This window comes from Lipotes vexillifer, unplaced genomic scaffold, assembly GCF_000442215.2.
Source record: "Lipotes vexillifer unplaced genomic scaffold, Lipotes_vexillifer_v1.1 scaffold1861, whole genome shotgun sequence".
In the NCBI taxonomy this organism is placed as follows: Eukaryota; Metazoa; Chordata; class Mammalia; order Artiodactyla; family Lipotidae; genus Lipotes; species Lipotes vexillifer.
Genome location: NW_006784863.1, coordinates 239,270 through 259,244, shown reverse-complemented (window position 1 = coordinate 259,244; position 19,975 = coordinate 239,270). Strand labels below are relative to the sequence as shown.

Below are 19,975 nucleotides of genomic sequence, written 5' to 3'. Positions count from 1 at the left end.
TTTCCCTAAGATTTTTTTATTTTAAGGAGAGTGGCCTTGCATTAACAAAGGAAAATGAAGATTAGAAGTGTGAACCAGATTTGAGGAAAAGGTGATTGGTTTTTTTTTAATTTTTTTTAAGATTTATTTTTATTTATTTATGGCTGCATGAGGTCTTCGTTGTGGCGCGGGCTCTTTGTTGCGGTGCGTGGGCTTCTCTCTAGTTGTGGCGCGCAGGCTCCAGGGTGCGTGGGCCCTGTAGTTGTGGCACGCAGGCTCCAGGGCGCATGGGCTCCATAGCTTTCGTCACGCAGGCTCTCTAGTTGAGGCGCGTGAGCTCAGTAGTTGTGGTACGTGGGATAGTTGCCCCACGGCATGTGGGATCTTAGGTCCCTGACCAGGGATCAAACCCACGTCCCCTGCATTGTAAGGCGGATTCTTTACCACTGGACCACCAGGGAAGCCCCTGATTATGTTATATTTTAAAATGTGGTGCTCTACAATAGACAACAGAACAAGTGAAAATATATTGGATTGAAAGAGAATTGAGAGTGGCTATCAAGAGAGAGGGTGGGCCTGAAGATACAGACTTCAGGAAATGAATACTCAATAGACTTAACATGAACAATAAGAAAGGTGTATAATGAGGGAAGAACAGTGTACCCATGTGTGAACCTTAGAGAATGCCTACATTTTTAGTCTAAGAAGAACAGGGACCAATGAAAACACCAAAACTTAAAAAGAAAACCAAAATATTATACTGGTAGCCAAAAAGGTATCAAGAAGGAGGAGCTGCTCACTACTGTGAAGTACTGTCACTAACGGGAGATTCCGAGTTTCCTGTGGTTTTGTCCTGAGGGTGGCCACAATTCCAGTGGCTAAAATTCCAATTGAAAGCCCACCACCATTCTGGCTGGAAGAAGCAGAAAGGAAAATGAGCCCAGAATAACCACAGTCACCAGAGAAGGAAGGAGCCCCATAAAGGAGAGAGCCAGAGAAAGTAAACCTGCAGTTCTGTGTTTAAACTCAGCCCGTCTCTGGCTCTCCCTAAAACCAAGGATGTGTGGGCAAACTGAAAGCAGTTTGCAGCTGAAGCATAAAGGAATGAACTGAGATCTGAGCTGCTGCTCTTCAGAGGAGTGACAGTTTGGAGTCTGAGTCTAACCAACTTAATTTCCTGCAAAAACAAAAACATCAACACTCTTTGGCACCATATAACCGAATATCTCCCCAACATAATATTCACAATGTTCTGGGTACAGTCCAAAATTATTCAACATATGGCAAGTCAAGAAAATATGACCCAGTTTCAAGGGAACAGATACCAACCCTGAGATGATGCAGATATTGAGATTATCAGACAAGGATTTTAAGTCAGCTACTATAACTATGCCCAGTCATCTATTAGGAGGTAGTTAGGAAGGCAGGAAGAGAATTAAGGTTTCGAGAGGATAGCATTAACAGTAAGGTACTCCACTGTCATGCTTTGTCAAGTGGTTAACTTTTAATGACAAGTCTGAGAAATACTTAAACTGTGAAATTCTGGTTAAGAAGCTATTGCCAAATTGCCTCTGTTAACACGTAAACTGGTTTGGCAGAACTTGAGTAAGTCTATCTAGGGTGATTTGGGGGGTGTAAATTTCTTCTTGGACATTCTTGAGCACAAAAAGGGCCATACCAAAGGCCATTCCCCAGGCAGTATTTAAACATCAAAACTTGGCTTATAACTATGCCTCACTGAGAAATATATTTGTTGTATTACAGACAGGTTTTAGAGTCTTAAAAGTAGTTTGCACTGGTGCAGTGTGTAAATGTTACCCTTCTGTATCTTCCTCACCATGCTAGGTAACCCTACTACTTCCCTTCTCTAGCCGTGGGGACCTGGAAACTGAGAGGTTAAGAGCCTGAGGCGGTAAGGCTTGGGTTCCAGTTGCGGCTACTCCACTACTAGACTGTAGACAAATATTTGATCTCTCCAGACCCTTAGTAACTATAGTGAACTTTAAAATCAAAGTACTTAATTCACAAGATTATGTGGCTTTAGTTAAATAATTAATATATGCAAATTGCTTAAATAACAACTGTTTTCATGAAGATATTTTCTGTTCACCATGGTTAGTGGTATGACAAAAAAGTAGTAGTTAATGAAAAGGATTTTCCCAAATCATTTCATTTTAAAGTAATGTTCAGAGAAGGGGTGAAGGAAGTATGGGAAACCTTACTTTTTAAAATTAGTCACTTACGTTATTTTTCTAGTTTGCATGAAAAGGCATTCCCACAATTAGATATTTCTTCCTATAAAGAAAATTAATCAGAAAGATAACTTTTTTTTTAATGTTTTATTGTAACATTGAATTGATAGAAGTTTTGGGGGATTTACGTTAAACCAAAACCTTGTAAAGAACTTGGAGGTAATTGGGATATTTAATTTTATTTTTATATTGTTTATTTTCTTGCCTCTTCCTTCAGAACTCTGGGATGGATCCCATTTTGCCCTGGAATTGTTCCCACACTGGCAATGGATTTGCCTAGCACACTGTGTCATGCGGAACAGACAAGGCTCCTAGGATTTGTGTTCCTCTTGCTTTTCTAGATTTTCAGTAATATTATTGAGGGTGAGAGAACCACAGATTTCACATGGCCATAAGTTCTTATAAATACAATTTCTGTGTATTTTTTTAAATTACCTTTTGTCCTCAAACTTCTTTTTTAATATGCTTTTATATTCTTATCAAATCTCTTATAACTTTTTTCTGTTCCTATTTTCTACCTTAAGCTCTTCACTTTCTCGGCCCTTTTTTCACTTTCTCCCTAATTCAGCCATATTCAATGCTTGACTTCACTGTAACATTTTGTTTCAGTATATCTAAAACTGGTAAATTCAACCTCAGTTTCTCCTTTAACATTTCATTCTTAGTTTTAAAAATCTAAGTGATAAATGAATCCTTATTTCCACTTTCTTTTTCCACTACTCATTTTTTCTTTTTCTGTAGTAAATTTTATCAAGTTAGTATTTATAACTGTTCCACAGTTTATATTCCCTTTACTAATCCATCCCATCTCACCTGGGCTAACTTCTTGGTTGACATTGTTCCAAGTAAGAACATAGCTCTTTTCTGTTTTAAAAGCGTAATCTCAGAAATGAAATCAGATATTGGCTACACTCAGTTGCCTGAGCCACCTGAAAATAAATATTCCTTTTGCATGAAAGGATCTCAACTAAATTTTAGAGAGAATCTTTGATATGAACCCTGGAATAAAGCGATAGTCATTGCTATAGGTTAAATATGTATCATTGAAGACTTACCACCGTTATTCAGTATTAGCCTTTTAAAGTTTAGATTCCGGAAAAAAAAAATGGAAAAAATAACTAAGAGGTTGTTTTATCTTATATACCATAAAGAAGAGAACGTTTCTGTTTTTAATTTCCTTTTGAAGTATATGGCTTCAGGCAATCAAATAAATTGGTACAATGTCAAAATAAATAAAGTTTAGATTCCTTCCATATGAGAGGTATTAATGAGTTTGAATTGAATTATCTTTAAAAGTTCCATAACTCAATTTAATTTTGCTGACTTTAGTTGCTTAAAATTTTTAAGAAAAAAACATGATTCTGATTAAAAATTTTTATTGCATTTCTTCTCCCCTAGCTTTTTGGAGCTATAAATTGACAAATAAAAATTTTATATATTTACAATGTATAGCATGATGTTTTGATATATGTATACATTATGAAATGATTACCACAGCCAATCTAATTAACATATCCATCACTTCACATGGTTATTTTTCTTTTTTATTGTGGTAAAAACATTTAAGATTTATACTCTTAGCAAATTTCAAGTATACAATACAGTAGTATTAACTATAGTTGCCATGCTATGCACTAGATCTCCAGAATTTATCCATCTGCATGACTGAAACTTTGTACTCAACATCTTCCCACTTGCCCTACCCCCCAAACCCTGGCAACCACTGTTCTACTCTGCTTCTATGAGTTTGACTTTTTTAGGTTCCACATATAAGTGAGATCATGCTATATTTGTTTTTCTGTGCCTGCCTTATCTTATTTTACATAACATAATGTCCTCCAGGTTCATCCATATTGTCTCGAATGACAGGATTTCCTTCTTTTTTAAAGCTGATGTGTTCGGCTTTAAAGTGTGTGTGTGTGTGTGTGTGTGTGCGTATACACACACAATATTCTATTGTATATATACCACGTTTTCTTTATCTACTCATCCATCATCAATTGACACTTAGATTGAATTCATATGAATCATTTCTGTATTTTTCACATTGACTTATAAAAAAAACAAAATACTTTCACTTTTAGTACCAAATATTAAAAAGGCAGGCATTGGGGAAAATATACATTTCTTTCTTTGAAATGTTGGTATCTAACAGATCTTGGATTCCAACACAAAAACATTTCCCATTATTGCTGCATTAAGAATAAGAAGGTTTTGGACTAATTAAATATTAGCCACTTTTTGTTTTTTCTCCTTCTTAAATATCATTGCATATTCAACTAAGTCTTGAACAGAACCTTTTTTATATATAATACACATCTATGAGAAGCTTAAATTGATTTACACTAAAACAAATTCTCCCAATTTACATAAGAGGAAATTTAAGGAATCATTTCACAACGTCTTCCAACTGCTTCAAATGGGTTTATCTTAATGATTTAGTTGAATGACTTATCCAGTGCCATACTGGAAGTGTAAATGAAAAGTACGACGTGTAAAACTCTTATTTCAGTATTCATTCCACAAGTTCGCCATTTCCAAACTAGTACTTGGAACAGTTTATAATGTTAAGTATTTTAAGTTTTAGTACCTCAAAATAAATTCATTTGTTGAATGATTTAATGTTAAAATCTCCTAAAATATAATGTTCAGAATTCTCTTGCTTTCTTATTTGAAGCTGTAATAACTTCAACTTCCTGCAGTGCGGGGTCTACCTGGATAATATTTGAAAATAGAAAAATACAAATTATCTCTTTTAATGTTTACTTACTCTCTGGGATGCTCAGCAAACTGAGTAGTCTTCATTAAGTAAGATCATTTAGCATTTAAAAGAAAGTCTGAGTTTCTGGGGAAAGTGTTGGAGTTGCTGTTAGCTATACTAATCCTAAATCCTTTGAAAAAATAAATGATCTTTTTCAGAAAGTTGTGTTCGATTGCTACAGTGGAAAATAATATTAACATTCTATACCCATTTTAGATAAACCCTACTTCAAAATGTCAGAGAACTGCTTTGCTTTTTCTTGAACTAACATGTTATGGTCTCTTTCGAAATTTTTTCTTAGGATGTGGGGACATAAAACTTTCATTTGAAATATATCAATAGACTTATTTGGTGCAAATGATAGAAGGTGCAATGCATTGCTCAGTATAATCAGTAATATGTCTCTTCAATAATGATAACAAAAATGATAGTAAGCAGAACTGTTCCTAACTCCAAAAATGCTTGAAGTCCTTAGTTTAGATATTTCATAGAAATTCCTCAATAAGTCAAGTCCTCCTTTTACCCCCTGCCAACACAAGCAAGAAATCTCTTCCAGGTAAATTCACCCACACCGGTTATCAAATCTTAACATCGCAGAAGTAAGTCAATACCAGTTATTTGGCGAGCCAGCTAAAATTTATCATTCTTCTCTTGCCTTTTCCATCACCTCTTTCCCACCCCCACCCCCACCCCTTAGTTTTTAGGCTTCTTTAACTTCAGAAGCAGTCATTCCTACTTTATGTCAAAATCAGTACTTTGAAAATCGGAGTAGTCTTCATTACTGTTTTCTGTAACTATCTTCATTTTCAGACTAAAATTACAGAAGCACTTCTTTTTGGTTCTTTCTAGCTCCTAATAGAATATTTTTATTTCATGTTGAGAATTTCAAATAGTAAATTTTAAAAGGAGATTAATTACTCTATTAATCACTTTATTATTTATTTAATATCTTAAATTGTCAAATGTTTCTGTTCTCTTAATATTACTTCTCTGATTTTGTTGCTATAGATTTAATATAATATAACCTTTTAAGAGTTTGTTTTTATACTTGTAGCATCCTGAATGATTGGTTAGCTTTAAAATGTTGCCTTTTTTCCTAGTCCACACTAAAATCCATTGAGTGTTCTAATTGCACATAACACTAAAGAAAAGCCTTGTCTACCACTTTTAAAAACAAACTGTGAGTGCGAAAATGTCTTTTGATATGACTGTTTTATAAAGCTCAATAAAGCAGTTTTAACCCAGAAGAAGACATGGCCTAAATATTTGTCAGACAAAAAGTATGCAGCAGCAAATGATCTTTATTTTACCTAAGTCTAATGACATAATATATAAAAATAATTGTTTGGGTTGCTAAGATTATATTTTACTAATTACTGTAAAGTAATACACTATTTTAGAAATCGTAAGCAAACACTAGTATTTAGAAAAAGCTGAAAAAGTAGAGCAATAAACTGAAGAAATTGGGGAAGATACTAATTTTAAGAGAAACAAACTAGAATCAGGTTTTTTCCCTAAAGAACAAATAAGACTCTTAAGAAATTGAAAGAACCTTTTAAAAAGCAAGATTATAAGGGAGATGTACTCAGATGATAAGAAACAATGAAGTAAAATCATCCATTTTAGTGAGCGCTACAAATGACCTTAATTGAATAAAATCTAAAAAGTCACCTAATATAAAAAACACTGGTTTGAATTTGAACTTAAATAAGACCCTGTACAGTTTTGGCCGTATTATAAATGATTGAATAATATTAGGACTTCTTCAAATATTTGGATTTATCAATTTGTAGTTTTAAAAGGTACACAAAGTTCTCTAGGTATGACTGAAGATTTTTTAAAAATCTAAATGTTGACTTTTGTGTCATGATGAGTGTAATACCAGTAGAAGCCACAGGGTGGTGGCAGGAACTTGTGTTAAAGGAGCTTAAATACATAATTGCACTAACTTTAAAATGTTTGTTAAATGCTAAGGAGCTGTAGCTTGGTTTTCTTTATTCCTCTAATACAGCCGCATTTCTCAGCAAAGAATCTATAACAAAGTACAAAGACATTGATTTAAATGTATAGGCCAACAATGGAAAAAAAGGTAAACTCACACAGATATTTTTCTTAAAGTTTCTAGTCATGTCAGATGCTTGGTGATCAGAGTAGCAATTTCATCAAGATATGAATTTGAGGAAATTTCTTGAATTAGCAATACTGGAAATAGTAATTGAAGAAGTTACCAGAAATACTTCATGTCTTCATCTTATTTTTCTACTTTCATTTTCCTTTTTCCCTGAATGTTCTCGTTGGAAAAAAAAAAATCTATTGTACCATATATGTGTGTGTGTGTGTGTGTGTGTAGTGTGTATATATATATATATATATATATATATATATATGTATCTGTAAGCTAACAAAACTTATTTTTCATTGAGGAAGATAAATTTTCTATTGTGTTTTCTGGTAACCCATTCTCATTTGAGTTTAGAAGCAATTTAAAGTGGTAATCATTTTATATCTTTAAGGTAAGAAGACAAGAGGTTTCCTCTCCAAGAAAAGAAACTTCACCAAGGAGTCTTGGCATTCCTTTATTCCATGAAAGGTAGTTCTATATCCTTTTTTGCCAACCCTACAAATTATAAATATTGAAATATGTTTTTATGTACATATTTTAAATGTTTAGCAATTGTAAGAAAAAGCAGCCTTTTAAAACTAGAAGAGACCAACTCAAGGCTCCTCCATGTTAAAATGACCTAAATAAGTCATACAGTTAATAGCAAAGATGGGTCTAAAAACTGAATTCTCTGAAGTTCTCCTATTTCAATAGATCAAGTACTATGGCCACATTGTTTTATATGGATGGCTCTTAATGTTAACCTTATCAAAGTGAGGAATATTTAATTTTTTCTATTTAAGATGTTCACAGAGGACAAAAAGTCAATACACTGAAATTTCTAGTGTAAGAATGAGACAGCCAGCATAAGTGTGATATATGAATAAGTAGGTATGCTAGTCTTTGCTACATTTATGTATTAGAACTTTAATTTATCACTTACTTTGTACCTGGCTCTCCAAATATTAAAGTTGTTTTAGGAAACATTTTCTAGGAATTTAAAATGATTTTTCTTTAACTTTAACCTTTCAGTAATTATTTTGTGGTACATTAAAAAGTACTATGTAAATTCAATCATGATTTTTAAAATTTGAAGATACAGTCTTACATTTTAAAATGTTGATTTATTTTTAGAGGTTATATAGAGAAGACTTTCTGGGATCTGAAAGAAGAATTTCATAGAATATGCATGCTAGCCAAAGCACAAAAAGACCACTTAAGCAAACTTAATGTACCAGCCACTGTAACTGGTAAGGTTTGATTTAATGTACAGTAGTATTAATTTTATTGGTTGAAACTGATTTATTTTTGATTGTGAAAATATTTCTAAATGCTTATTAAGGGCTGAGGATCTATAACTTGCGCCTCTCACCACTTATAATGGGTAAGTACTGTTTAAATTCTGTAATGTATTGCATTATATAATTATTGGCCTTTTCCCTCTCTGTTTTATGTGGCACTATGTAGATTGAACTGAATGACATAATTACTAATCATCTTAATGAGAAGTCCCACCTTGGAAAAATAAATATAAGATATATCTCTCAAAGTCTTCCGTTGCTATTTGGGGGCCTTATTAAACATTAATTGATATATTAGTAAGCAACCTTGAAGCTACACTATCATATATGAGCTAAGTAAAATTATAATATTAGGTTTGTTTTTAACTTCTGCCTAAAAGTTAATTGGACACCATGGATAGATTCTTGTAATTTGATTGAAGAAATAAACATTTCACATTTCATGAGGCCAGTTCTGTTGGAGGTACAAAGTACAAATTAAGTATAAAATATAACTTAAAAGGAATATCCGTTTTACACATATATTGCAGTGTGTTTTTTAGAAGCTCCACCCTTCCCTAAAACCCCAGACCGGCTTCCTGGTATTTGCCTCAGTAGTTCGATATGAATAGCAAAATACCAGGGATTGAATCTGGCTACCATGCACCCCTGTAAACAAAAGGAAGGTAAACTGATGGTTTATAATGATAAATTCTCCTTTACCCTTGTGATTTGAGATATTCTACCTACAATTCCCAAGAGCTGTGATTTACAGTTTTTACTCTGAAAGATGTTGCAGCAGTGCTAACACTCCTTTAATTAAAGATCACTTTCCATTTCTTACAGCTCTTATAGCTAGGCTATTTAAAAAATCATTTTATAGGGTAAATTCACTTTTTGCTTACTACTACCATTTTATTTTCAGAAAAGGTACACAGTATGCTGTTGGAGAAGCAAAACAATCTTTGTAGACAAACATAATTTACTTCTTCCCCTCCCTTCCCTCTGCTTCCCCAAAAGGAACTCTAATGTTTCCACCTTAATTTTTGTCATTTTCTTGAGAATTTGATTTTTTGTGCAGACTGAAGACACTAGGTACTTCTGAAGTACCAATAAAAGAATTATCTTTATTTAAAATCTACTAGCTATAGAGATGTAGTACCTAGAATTAATCATGCTTTTTTGAACATCAGCGTAGTATCAAAACATTGTAATGGTGACGTATTCATTGTTACACAAAGAACCTACCCCGTTATCAATGGCTTAATACTTTGACCATTTTTAAATTGCACAAGTCTAAATCTGAGTATGTATCTGTCAACTAGAATACTGAGTGTTTAACTTCAATTTCCTTCCCACTAAAACTGCTTCCTAACATTATTCTTATGTTTTATATTAACTGTGTCACAAATAATAAATACAACATTATTCTTGAAATGTTTTAGGTCTTTTGTGCTACAGACTCCAGTGGAGTTTTGCTGGCTCCAAACAAACCACAATATCAAATATTATGCTTCTGACAGTAGTAGATCAAAGGGGAAAAGAAAGAAAAAGAAATATTTTGGAAAAAGATGCCTATTCAGGTTTTTTAAGAGTGAACACTACATTGAATACAAATGGAAAGGAACTATTTTAAATGTGATTTGCATAATACAGCTGGAAAGAGTTTATTTAACATTATTGTCCCCTGTGTTATTTTTTTGTTAAAATTTGATTTTTACTTTTAAGTAAACAGATATAATTCATAAATTGCTGAGTTAGTAGAATTGTACATTTTCTTTTTATTTTTTTGCTTCTCATCCACATGACAGTAGCCTTGAGAAAGGACAAAGGTAAAGTGTATGTTTAAGTAATTGTGGCTTCAAAAAAAAGTACTGTTTGGTCCATGAAGTAGGATTTCAGTGGCGATCAGGAGACAAGGATATAGGACTAGAGGTTAAAACAACCCTCAGATCTTTTTCTTTTGTCAATATACAAGGTAATTAAACTAAAAAGTCATCCAAATGGACAGCCTATACTTAAAATTTAGAACCTAAAAAATTTTCTCATTTTACTTTCTTTTCCTTGCAGGAATACACGTCTTGACAAAACAAAACAAAATAGCAAGACAATTAGCTCACCTGATCATGTTTCTTAGTATAGTGTCAGAATGACAAGTGCTTTCATGCACCTTGTTTGATTTTTAAGTTTTCTAAGCTTGGATTTCTAGTAACCTTAGATATCTTAAGGTTTAAAATAAATTTTTTGTGTGTGTGAGTAGTAACACTCATTGTTTGAACAGATTAATTCAAAAGGTTACTTTAATGTGCTGAGGTATGCCAGCTAACTATACTAAAAGAAAATATATGCTTTATTACACCTGTTTGGGTTTTCCATGTTTTGTTCACAAAGGGGATGTCTACTACTGGAAAAGAAATTCAAAGCACATTTCTGTCATTTTGGAGACTCTTCTCTATAATTTAGAAACCAGCGTGTTCAATTTATCAAAATGGTTCAGAGCACAGGCTCTAGGCTGCCTGGGTTCCAGTTCCAGATCTGTCACTCATTCATTAGCTGTGTAGCCCTGGAATTAACCCCTAAATTAATGCACAAACAATGGTTATAAGTGTGTGGCACATAGAAGTGCTGTATATGTTAATAGTTGTCATTATCAGCAGCAGCAGATTCTTTATTCTCCTGTTCTACTGAAGAACATTTTGATAAGTGTTTCCTCCTTCTCAGGTGTTGTAATCTACAAAGTAAGTACTGTTTCCTAGAATTTCCTGCCACTCTTATGTCTACTACCAGGAAAAATGACAGCAGTTGAGCTTGGTCTCAATTACTGTACCACTCCTAGTTACAGACAGATTATCTAGTAAATGTCCATTATTATGCTAAGCTTTGTGGGAAAGAGAACACAGATTCATTCAGAAGGCATTTATCGAAGGCATACTATGTGCAGGCACTGGGCAGGGTACAGGAGATAAGTGGGAAACAAAACGTAGTTTAGGACTCAAGAAACCTACTTCAATGGGAGAAAGAGGTATATTTGCAAATACAATGCAGTGTATGGTCCTCAGAGCACCCAAGAGTCATGACTAAACCAGTCTTGGGAAACCAGAGAGAACCATCCAGAGAAATTAATGCCTAAGCCAAGAAATGAAGGACAAATAAGAGTCAGGCAAAGAGTAATGGAAGGGGGGAGTTCAGGCAGTCTGCACAGCATGTGCAAAGGCCCAAAGACAAGAGAGCATGGCTGTTTGGACAACTGTACCAAAGTTCATTATAGCTGGAGTAAGGAGTAGAGCAGATGTGGTGAAAGATGACAGCATGGAGAGGTGACAAAGGGCCATTCATGCACAGCTTTATATGAGTTTTAGGGCTGAAGGTCTTGGAGAACCGTGAAAAGGTTTTATTAAGAAGGTAACATGACCAGATTTGTATTTTAGAAAAACTAAGAGAGGGTTGGGGAAAGCAGTGTAGACAATAGTGTGGATTTGAGAAAAATTTAGAGGCAAGGAAGTGGTTCAAAGGCTGCTGTAATCCAGTAAGAGAAGATGGTGCATACTAAAGAGAGGTTAGTAGGCATATAACAGGGTGAACCAAAGAAGCTGTTTGCATTGTACTACAATCATGTCCAAACAGAAAACATCTGTGTTGGAATGTGCTGTGGCAAAAGAGAAAAGTGTCACAAGTCTGCAAAGACCAAAGGAAGGGAAAAGAACTGACATTTGTTAAGTGCCTACGAATCTGGACAGACACTGTGCGCAGTGCTCTGTATACCCCGTCTGCTCAAATAGGCATCGTTGGTTAATGTATGACTTCACTGATGACTACTTTTTTAAAGTGCTAGTTTAAAATAAAATGTTTACCCTTTGTCCATTTAATGAAAATATACACATTACCAACCTCCAACCTGTCTTCTTTTTTTTTTTTCTTTTTTTTTGGCTGTGTTGGGTCTTCGTTGCTGCCCGCAGGCTTTCTCTAGTTGCGGTGAGAGGGGGCTACCCTTTGTTGCGGTGCGCAGGCTTCTTATTGCAGTGGCTTCTCTTGTTGCAGAGCACAGGCTCTAGGCGCGTGGGCTTCAGTTGTTGTGGCACGCAGGCTCAGTAGTTACGGCACGTGGGCCCTAGAGTGCGTGGGCTTCAGTAGTTGCGGCACACAGGCTGTAGGGCACACGGGCTCAGTAGATGTGGCTCGAGGGCTCTAGAGCACAGGCTTAGTAGTTGTGGTGCACGGGCTTAGTTGCTCCACAGATGTGGGATCTTCCCGGACCAGGGCTCGAACCCATGTCCCCTGCACTGCCAGGCGGATTCTTAACCACTGCAACACCAGGGAAGTCCCTCACTGTCTCCTTGAAGTAACATTGTGGAATATAATCTAGCTTTTTCTAATGTCTCGGTATCATCAACATGGAGATCATTGATATTTTTGCATTGAAAAATGTAGCCCTTGTTGGCTCTACACTAGACTGTAGTGTTTTCTGAGTTCTTATATCTGCTTTTTTGTTTCTCTTGTCTTCTCTCGTGCTTTCAGCTCTTACTGATATCTATATCTGCTTTCAACAGTTCATATCCATACCTTGTAGTTTGTTGCTTGTTACCAGCTATGAACTAGGGAGACATCATCAAGCTTGTTAGAATAAATCTAAAATGAGAATAAGAGCAAAATTCATCTGTGGGCCTTGTGGCTCTTAGCCTGACTCCTGAAAAGCACTATTTACTTTCTAGCTTTTGCCTATGTCCTAGAGAGCTGAATTTGTTGGATAAGTGGCTTCTAGATAAATGAGCTACAAAGGTCCTGGTATCTACCTGATATCTACCTGTTATCTACAGAGGCCTTTTTCTAATAAGTTGAGAAAATCATATATTCACATAGAGCTTTCTGAACATGCATCCTAAAATTTCATCCTTCTTTTGCCTCCAGTCTTCTCTCTCCCAGCACCCGCCACCACCACGCCCTCACATAGTATTAAGAGTAGACAATGGCTCAGCTGATTGGTGATACACTTTGTCACACAGAGATATTAGGGGGAGTAAATGACCTAATTCATATAGATTCATAACCTGTATACTATATATGTGCCTGGTAAGGGTTTTTCCTTTTAATAACTTACTTGTCTAAGCAAGCTCACAGTTGCAGCTTCCATTACTGACAAAATGTTTAGATGTATACACTACAAGCAAATGTTTTTTAAGTATAGAGCAGTATAACTGTGAACAAGACGCAAGGCTTACAGCACAAGGACCTAGGAAAAGACAAAGTAGTTAAACTGTGACTAATAAGCTACGTTCCAGTTCACCCACTGGAGACTGCTAATATTTCTGTGTAAGGTGGTAGCAAATGTAAAAAAATCCCAGTTGTCTTCAGTTGCTGTAAAAGCCAGTAGAAAAAATAATACTCATCTATCCAAAGCTAATTGAACGTTCAGATTTTTAAGAAGGATTGAAATGCAACTGTTTTCCTTTTGTTTTTTTTCCCCTGCAGAGACACAGTGCTCTGTGCCTATACAGTGTACGGATAAAACAGATAAACAAGAAGTGCTATTTAAGCCTCAGGCAAAAGATGATATTAATAGAGGTGCACCATGCATCACATCTGTCGCACCAAGAGGATTGGGCCAAGATGAGGAAGACACCTCTTTTGAATCACTTTCTAAATTCAATGTCAAGTTTCCACCTATGGACAGTGACTCTACTTTCTTACATAGCACTCCAGAAAGACCCAGTGTCCTTGGTCCTGCCTCATGTGAGACTATGTGCCAGGATAAATTTAATATGGAGCCCAGAGACAACCTGGGAAACTTTGTCAAAACAGAAGAAACTTTATTTGAAATTCAGGGAATTGACCCCATAGCTTCAGCTATACAAAACCTTAAAACAACTGACAAAACAAAACCCTCAAATCTTGTAAATACTTGTATCAGGACAACTCTGGATAGAGCTCCGTGTTTGCCACCTGGAGACCATAATGCATTATATGTAAATACATTTCCACTTCAGGACCCATCTGATGCACCTTTTCCTTCACTCGATTACCCAGGAAAAGCTATCCGAGGACCACAGCAGGTAACTGTTTTGCATTAACAAATATATTAAGTGTGAACACACATTTTGCCATGCATGCACAGATATGCAGCTTTCAGACTATCAGACACCTTTTTTAAACTAATGACTAGCCGAAGTTAAGCTTTCAATAAAAATATCCAAGTCCTGTAATAAATGACATGAAATTTAAAAGATGAATATGGTGAAGCTCTATTATAAAGTACCTTAAAATTTACGGCACATTTTAAAATACATGTAAACCTTATCCATATCTAGTGTGTGTCACTTTCTTACTTAGTGCCTTATTCAAAGCTTTTAACTTGGTATCATTGTTATAATAGGATCCTTTATTAAATTTCTCTGTGAAGCAGGTGGCATTTTCTTATCAAAAAGTTTGTGTGTATCATACTTATCTTTACAAGAATGCATGATTTTTTTATAAGTAAATAATCACATTGTATGTTTCTATTTCTGAAAATAAGCGAACTGTCTTTCAAATAATACTTCTGTTACATTCTCAGTTATACAGTACGTAGATCTGTAGGGTTTGGTTTTGGTTTTGGTTTCTAATCTGCAGCCTAATACATTTTTTAAACAGTCTCTACATATGTATGATTCTAATCAAATACTTTCATGTTTCTAAAGCTTGCAGACTACTTACAGCCCCCCACCCCAATCCACTCCTACCCTCCCTTTTATTCAGGTTCTATTACAAAATGATTCTTTAAGTTTAAAAAAAAAAAAAAGGTGTTTAATGCCTAAAGGCAAATGAAAATATGTAATTGTTACAATAAACAGAAGCCCATAAAAAATGCAGATTGGTAAAAGTGTCTAATATAACTTGCAGACATTTGTTTGATTTCTCTTTGCCTTGAGATATTTAATTTACCAAAAACCAAAAAACACCAACAACTTGATTAATACCCTTTGGCTTTATAAGTACTTTTATAGGTTATAGACTTTTAAATCAGCATACAAAGAAGGCAGTAGTCAAGCTGTGGTATATTTTAGTAGTGGAGAAAACTAGGCGTCTTTGACAATAAGCTTTAATTGTAAACTCACTTATGTTCTACATTGTACCTTATTTCACATCATAGTCACAGTTATAGTTACTACTTAATGAAACAGATTAAACAATTTCATTTATTGCAAGTAGAATTCCTGTGGAGCTGTGAAGTGCATCAGTTCTAATGCTTGTTATTTTTTTCTCCATTACATCTCTTGCTTGTTCTTTTACTAGTCTGTGCATTCATGTTTCAGTAGATGGCACCCTGCATTGTGCATTTGCTTTCTAGGCTACAGCAAGGGAAACAGCTGGTATGTGATTACAACTTGATGGAAAAGTATTCAGCTTAAAAAATGCAGGAGAATTGGTGTTGAGCTGTCACAAGACGTGGGGCATAAGGTTAGATAATTGATATTTTGGCAGAAAGGCAAAGAAATTTGTTTGTTTTGAAGGCCATGTTACAGTTTAGGATTCAAAGGATATTTCTTAAAATGGGTTTTTTAAAACATTTTGTTGTTTTATTTGTTTTAATAAAGCTATGAGAAATACAAAATTCTTGAGTTGTCAATAATAACAAAGGGAAGTGAAATTTTGGTTGCATATTTCAAATTTTTACTTTTATCTCAATCATTACTACTTAACACCTTTTTTTATACATTCAGCTATCATAATAAAGTCTAAAATATACCTGCTTATTTTTGCTCATGTGATTTTCTTTTCTTCCTACTTGTGCTGAGTCAGTGATTGGAGTCCCAACTGAATTCTATGAAAAGCTCAAATCCGAACTAATAGCTCCTGATAGAGAAGGATAAGTATGGACTTTGAAAATAAATTGGCAGTAGAAGATTGGCTCATCAAATTTAGAAGCTGAATTGCTTCTGAGTCTATTACTATTTTATAGATCTTAATTTAAAGTATCTTTAACATAACAATCTTTTATTTATACCCATATCAATTTCCCATTAGAGTGGTGCATATTAATCAACTGTACTTTTGTTTAAACTGCCAACACTAAAATTTAAATCTAGTTAACTCTGTTATATACTCACAATTATTACTGCTTTTCTTTTATCATGGGAGAGAGGAAATTATTTTACTCCAGATTTCAAATATGTATTTTAATATTACTGTTTTTTGTAATCAAATTGCTACTTCTCACAAAAGTATTTGAGTCAGTGTTATTATACACCCTCTGTACTGATATTTGAATGTTATCTTGGTGCTTAGACAGACTTTGTATATTTACATCAACCGTACACAGCTGTCCAGTAAAATGTTTATAAGAAGACAGTGATGTAGTGAAACCCAAATGCTTCAATTAGTAATATACTGTTTATGTAATGATTGGTTAACTAGGATGAAAGAGATTGGTTAAGGGAATGAAAACTAACACTATGTCAGGAGTTGAACTAGGTTGTTATTTTAAAAGCATATTAGTAACAGGAACACAAAGGGGTCTCTTTAAGTTGGCATTTCGAGGTGATTTTCCTCAAAGTGCCAGAATTTAGATATGTCAAGATAAGAAAGCAAATTTTAGAAATAATTTGGTTTACAACATTTCAGGAAAATAAGATATTCCAGTCAACAAACATATATTGAGCACCTACTCTTGAACTAAATGCTTTTTCTGGCCCTTCTAGATATTTTTTAATAAGTACAGTTAAGAGTATGTAGGTGTTGCTTATCGTAATGGAGGTAGCTCTGTAGAATTATGCTTCCCATAATCCTTTAACTGGCAACTGTTGACAGGCTTCACTTTAGTTAGCCACAAGAAAGGGTAAGAAGGCCAAAGTATGCGCTTGTAACAGGAGCAAAATAAGAAGTCAAAAGAATGCATCCAATGTTGGACTTTGTTGAACGATTAAATATTTGAGGTTTCAAAAAACAATTGATCAATAGAATTTGTTTCATACTTTAAAAATTTTATTTTCAAAAATTAGAACACTTATTTCTATATGATTTATTCATTGTGTATTTGCTTATAAATAGTAGCGAAATTACATTGCTCTTGATCAAAATGCATGTACACACACATCATGTCTAGTGTGCTGTGTATTAATAAAGGTCCTATAACTTAAAGTTCCAATATAAAATAGAGGAGAGAGAATTTAATTTTTTTAAAGTCTCAATTATTGACTATTGTTCCAAAACTCCAGAACCCGTTGGGATAACGGGTATTAAAACATGCTGGTGTTAAAGCTGAAAGATGTTTTAATGTGTGAAGATAAAGTGCATGAATGTGTATTTTAAGTGATTCCTAAAGTTAAATTATGCCCTTTATGAAAAAGAGAATTGAGTCATGTCCTCATGCCAATTCTAAAGGAAAGGTAATTCGCTTTCATATTAGGGAATTTCATGTATACGCACATAACCCGTTCAAAAAATTTGAATTTGAAATTCAGTGCAAGTTGATTTTAAATACAAGTAACAGAAGATGTTTTTATTTGTTTCCTGCAGCCCGTTTGGAAGCCCTTTCCTAATCAAGACAGTGACTTATCGGTACTAAGTGGCACAGGCTCAGAACTGCATATACCTCGAGTATGTGAATTCTGTCAAGCAGTTTTCCCACCATCCATTACATCCAGGGGGGATTTCCTTCGGCATCTTAATTCACACTTTAATGGGGAGACTTAAGACGCATTTGAAAACAGACATATCAAGTTCTATGTGATGATTCTGGGTTTGTAATATTATGTACTTGATTGCAAACTTAGCTCAAAATCATTTATTGAAAAATCCAGCGTCACAGCTATTTGAATTTTTTTCTAAACTTATATTGTAACTTTCTTTTATTACCTTTTAAAAGATCATTCTGTACAAAACTGTAATTCATTGTATTCATGTTTACAGTGTTTATTGCCATAATTCAAAATTATGTATGTGACTTATGGAATTGTATAACAATAATTTAAGTTTTTTTCAAATGTCTAAGCTTATTGCTTGGATTTCTAGTTAGATCTATTGAATTTGGTGATGTCAAATGTTTATAGGGTTTTTTTCACTTGTTTTCATTTAAAAGATTAGATTATTTATGCTGTGGGTGTTCTTTTTGAATAAACCAATAATAGAGAATAGCAGACAAGATAAACATCTGAGTAAATACCAAACCTAAGACATTTGTTGCTCAGTGATAAGATCACTGGTAGGATTATTTAAACACTTTATTATTTTTTTTTTAAATAATAGACATGGTTTTAATTTTTACTATACGTATAGCAACATGATGTAATTAAATATTAAAAGAGTTATGTTGTGATAATTAATGTGTTCTTTGTTCTTAAATAAATAAATAAATCACATTTGGGGGAAATTCATAAAATTCATGTTTCTTTCCAGTAATCTGATAGAAGGGTGATACCAGATCTGGTGACATTTTATTATAACTAGTAGATCACTTTGAATTTTAAAATTATTTTTCAAACTAAACTTACTAAAGAAACATTTGTCTTTAATGGGAGCGAATCTAAAACCCTGTAAGGATTATCCATATTAATTAATTTATATTAGAAATGTTCACATTCTTGTTGAGAAATTTGTTAATTCATTGGTAGCATCCTGCCTGATGACGAGAGGAAGATATTTAAGAAAGAGGATACCAAATTCAGAGGGTTGCAGAATTTTGTTTAAAATGAGACTTCCCTTTCATTTTTCTTCCCTATGATTCTTGTCTTTTAGGTTTCTCTTCCCTCCCCCACCCCACACTTAATTTTTAAAAATGTTCGAGGCATGGCTTCCATTTTATGAAGTAAACACTGATTTGCAACTCTCAAAACAAATTTAAGCCTTCTTGGGAACGAGTGTTGTAGAAAGCTGGAGGGTTTCAGGTAAGGGATTGGAACAATTTGTTCAGGTATCACCTGTGCCACAGTGAAGAGCCTTAACTTGTGGAAGAATGAGAGTGGTGCTTCGACTTCTCAGGGTGCCAAGCACATCACACTGACATCTTCCTCACCAAGGTGACATAGCCATTATTAGGCATTCACTGTGAAGGGTTCTGAGGCATGTACATCTTTCTTTCATTGCCGCTGGGGCTGAATGGAAATGCCTAGACAATTATCCAAGTCTCTTCCCTTCCCCCCTACCTCCCGCCCAGCCAGCCTCCCCTCTCGCTCACTCCTCCCACACACACGCAAAATTAAACATAAAAACTTCCCAGCGTGTTCCAGCCAGAATATACCACTGTACCTATCTCATGAAAGGGGATTCTTTTTCCTTCTCTTTTCTAGGTGAGGAAGAGTTCCTCTCACACAGTTCACATCTATTAGCCTGCTGACAACCAAAGGAAATTGTGGCCCAGAACGTGACTCGAAGCGGATCACTGACTCCTCTTCTCCAGTCCGCCCTTTTGACACCTCCACCACTTTTAGTAAGCGGGGAACTCTTATTTTCTATTGGGTTCCAGTGCTACCCCAAGCTCCGGCTTCCGAGGGACAGAGGCCCTCTCGGGCCAAGGGACAGGAAGCCTGGAGAACAGGCTCCGGGCCCGCACTGCAGAGGTGGTGCTGGCTGCAGCTTGAAAAGTGGAGTTGGGCACCCGCCGGGTCTCCCCTCTGGCTCTTAGTTCCGAGTC

The 19,975-nt window shown here is 34.8% G+C and overlaps 1 protein-coding gene across 2 annotated transcripts in view; it reads left to right on the top strand.

Moving 5' to 3' along the window:
- Nucleotides 1-18,748, top strand: part of TANK (TRAF family member associated NFKB activator) — a 90,388-nt gene extending 71,640 nt beyond the window's left edge. For both annotated transcript variants that reach the window (XM_007457004.1, XM_007457003.1), the window contains exons 5-8: nucleotides 7,506-7,582; nucleotides 8,228-8,343; nucleotides 13,840-14,420; nucleotides 17,863-18,748. In XM_007457004.1, coding sequence (XP_007457066.1) covers nucleotides 7,506-7,582; nucleotides 8,228-8,343; nucleotides 13,840-14,420; nucleotides 17,863-18,039 — 951 coding nt within the window. In that variant the 3' untranslated portion in view covers nucleotides 18,040-18,748. The remainder of the gene's footprint in view (nucleotides 1-7,505; nucleotides 7,583-8,227; nucleotides 8,344-13,839; nucleotides 14,421-17,862) is intronic.
- The last annotated feature ends 1,227 nt before the right edge of the window (nucleotides 18,749-19,975 follow it).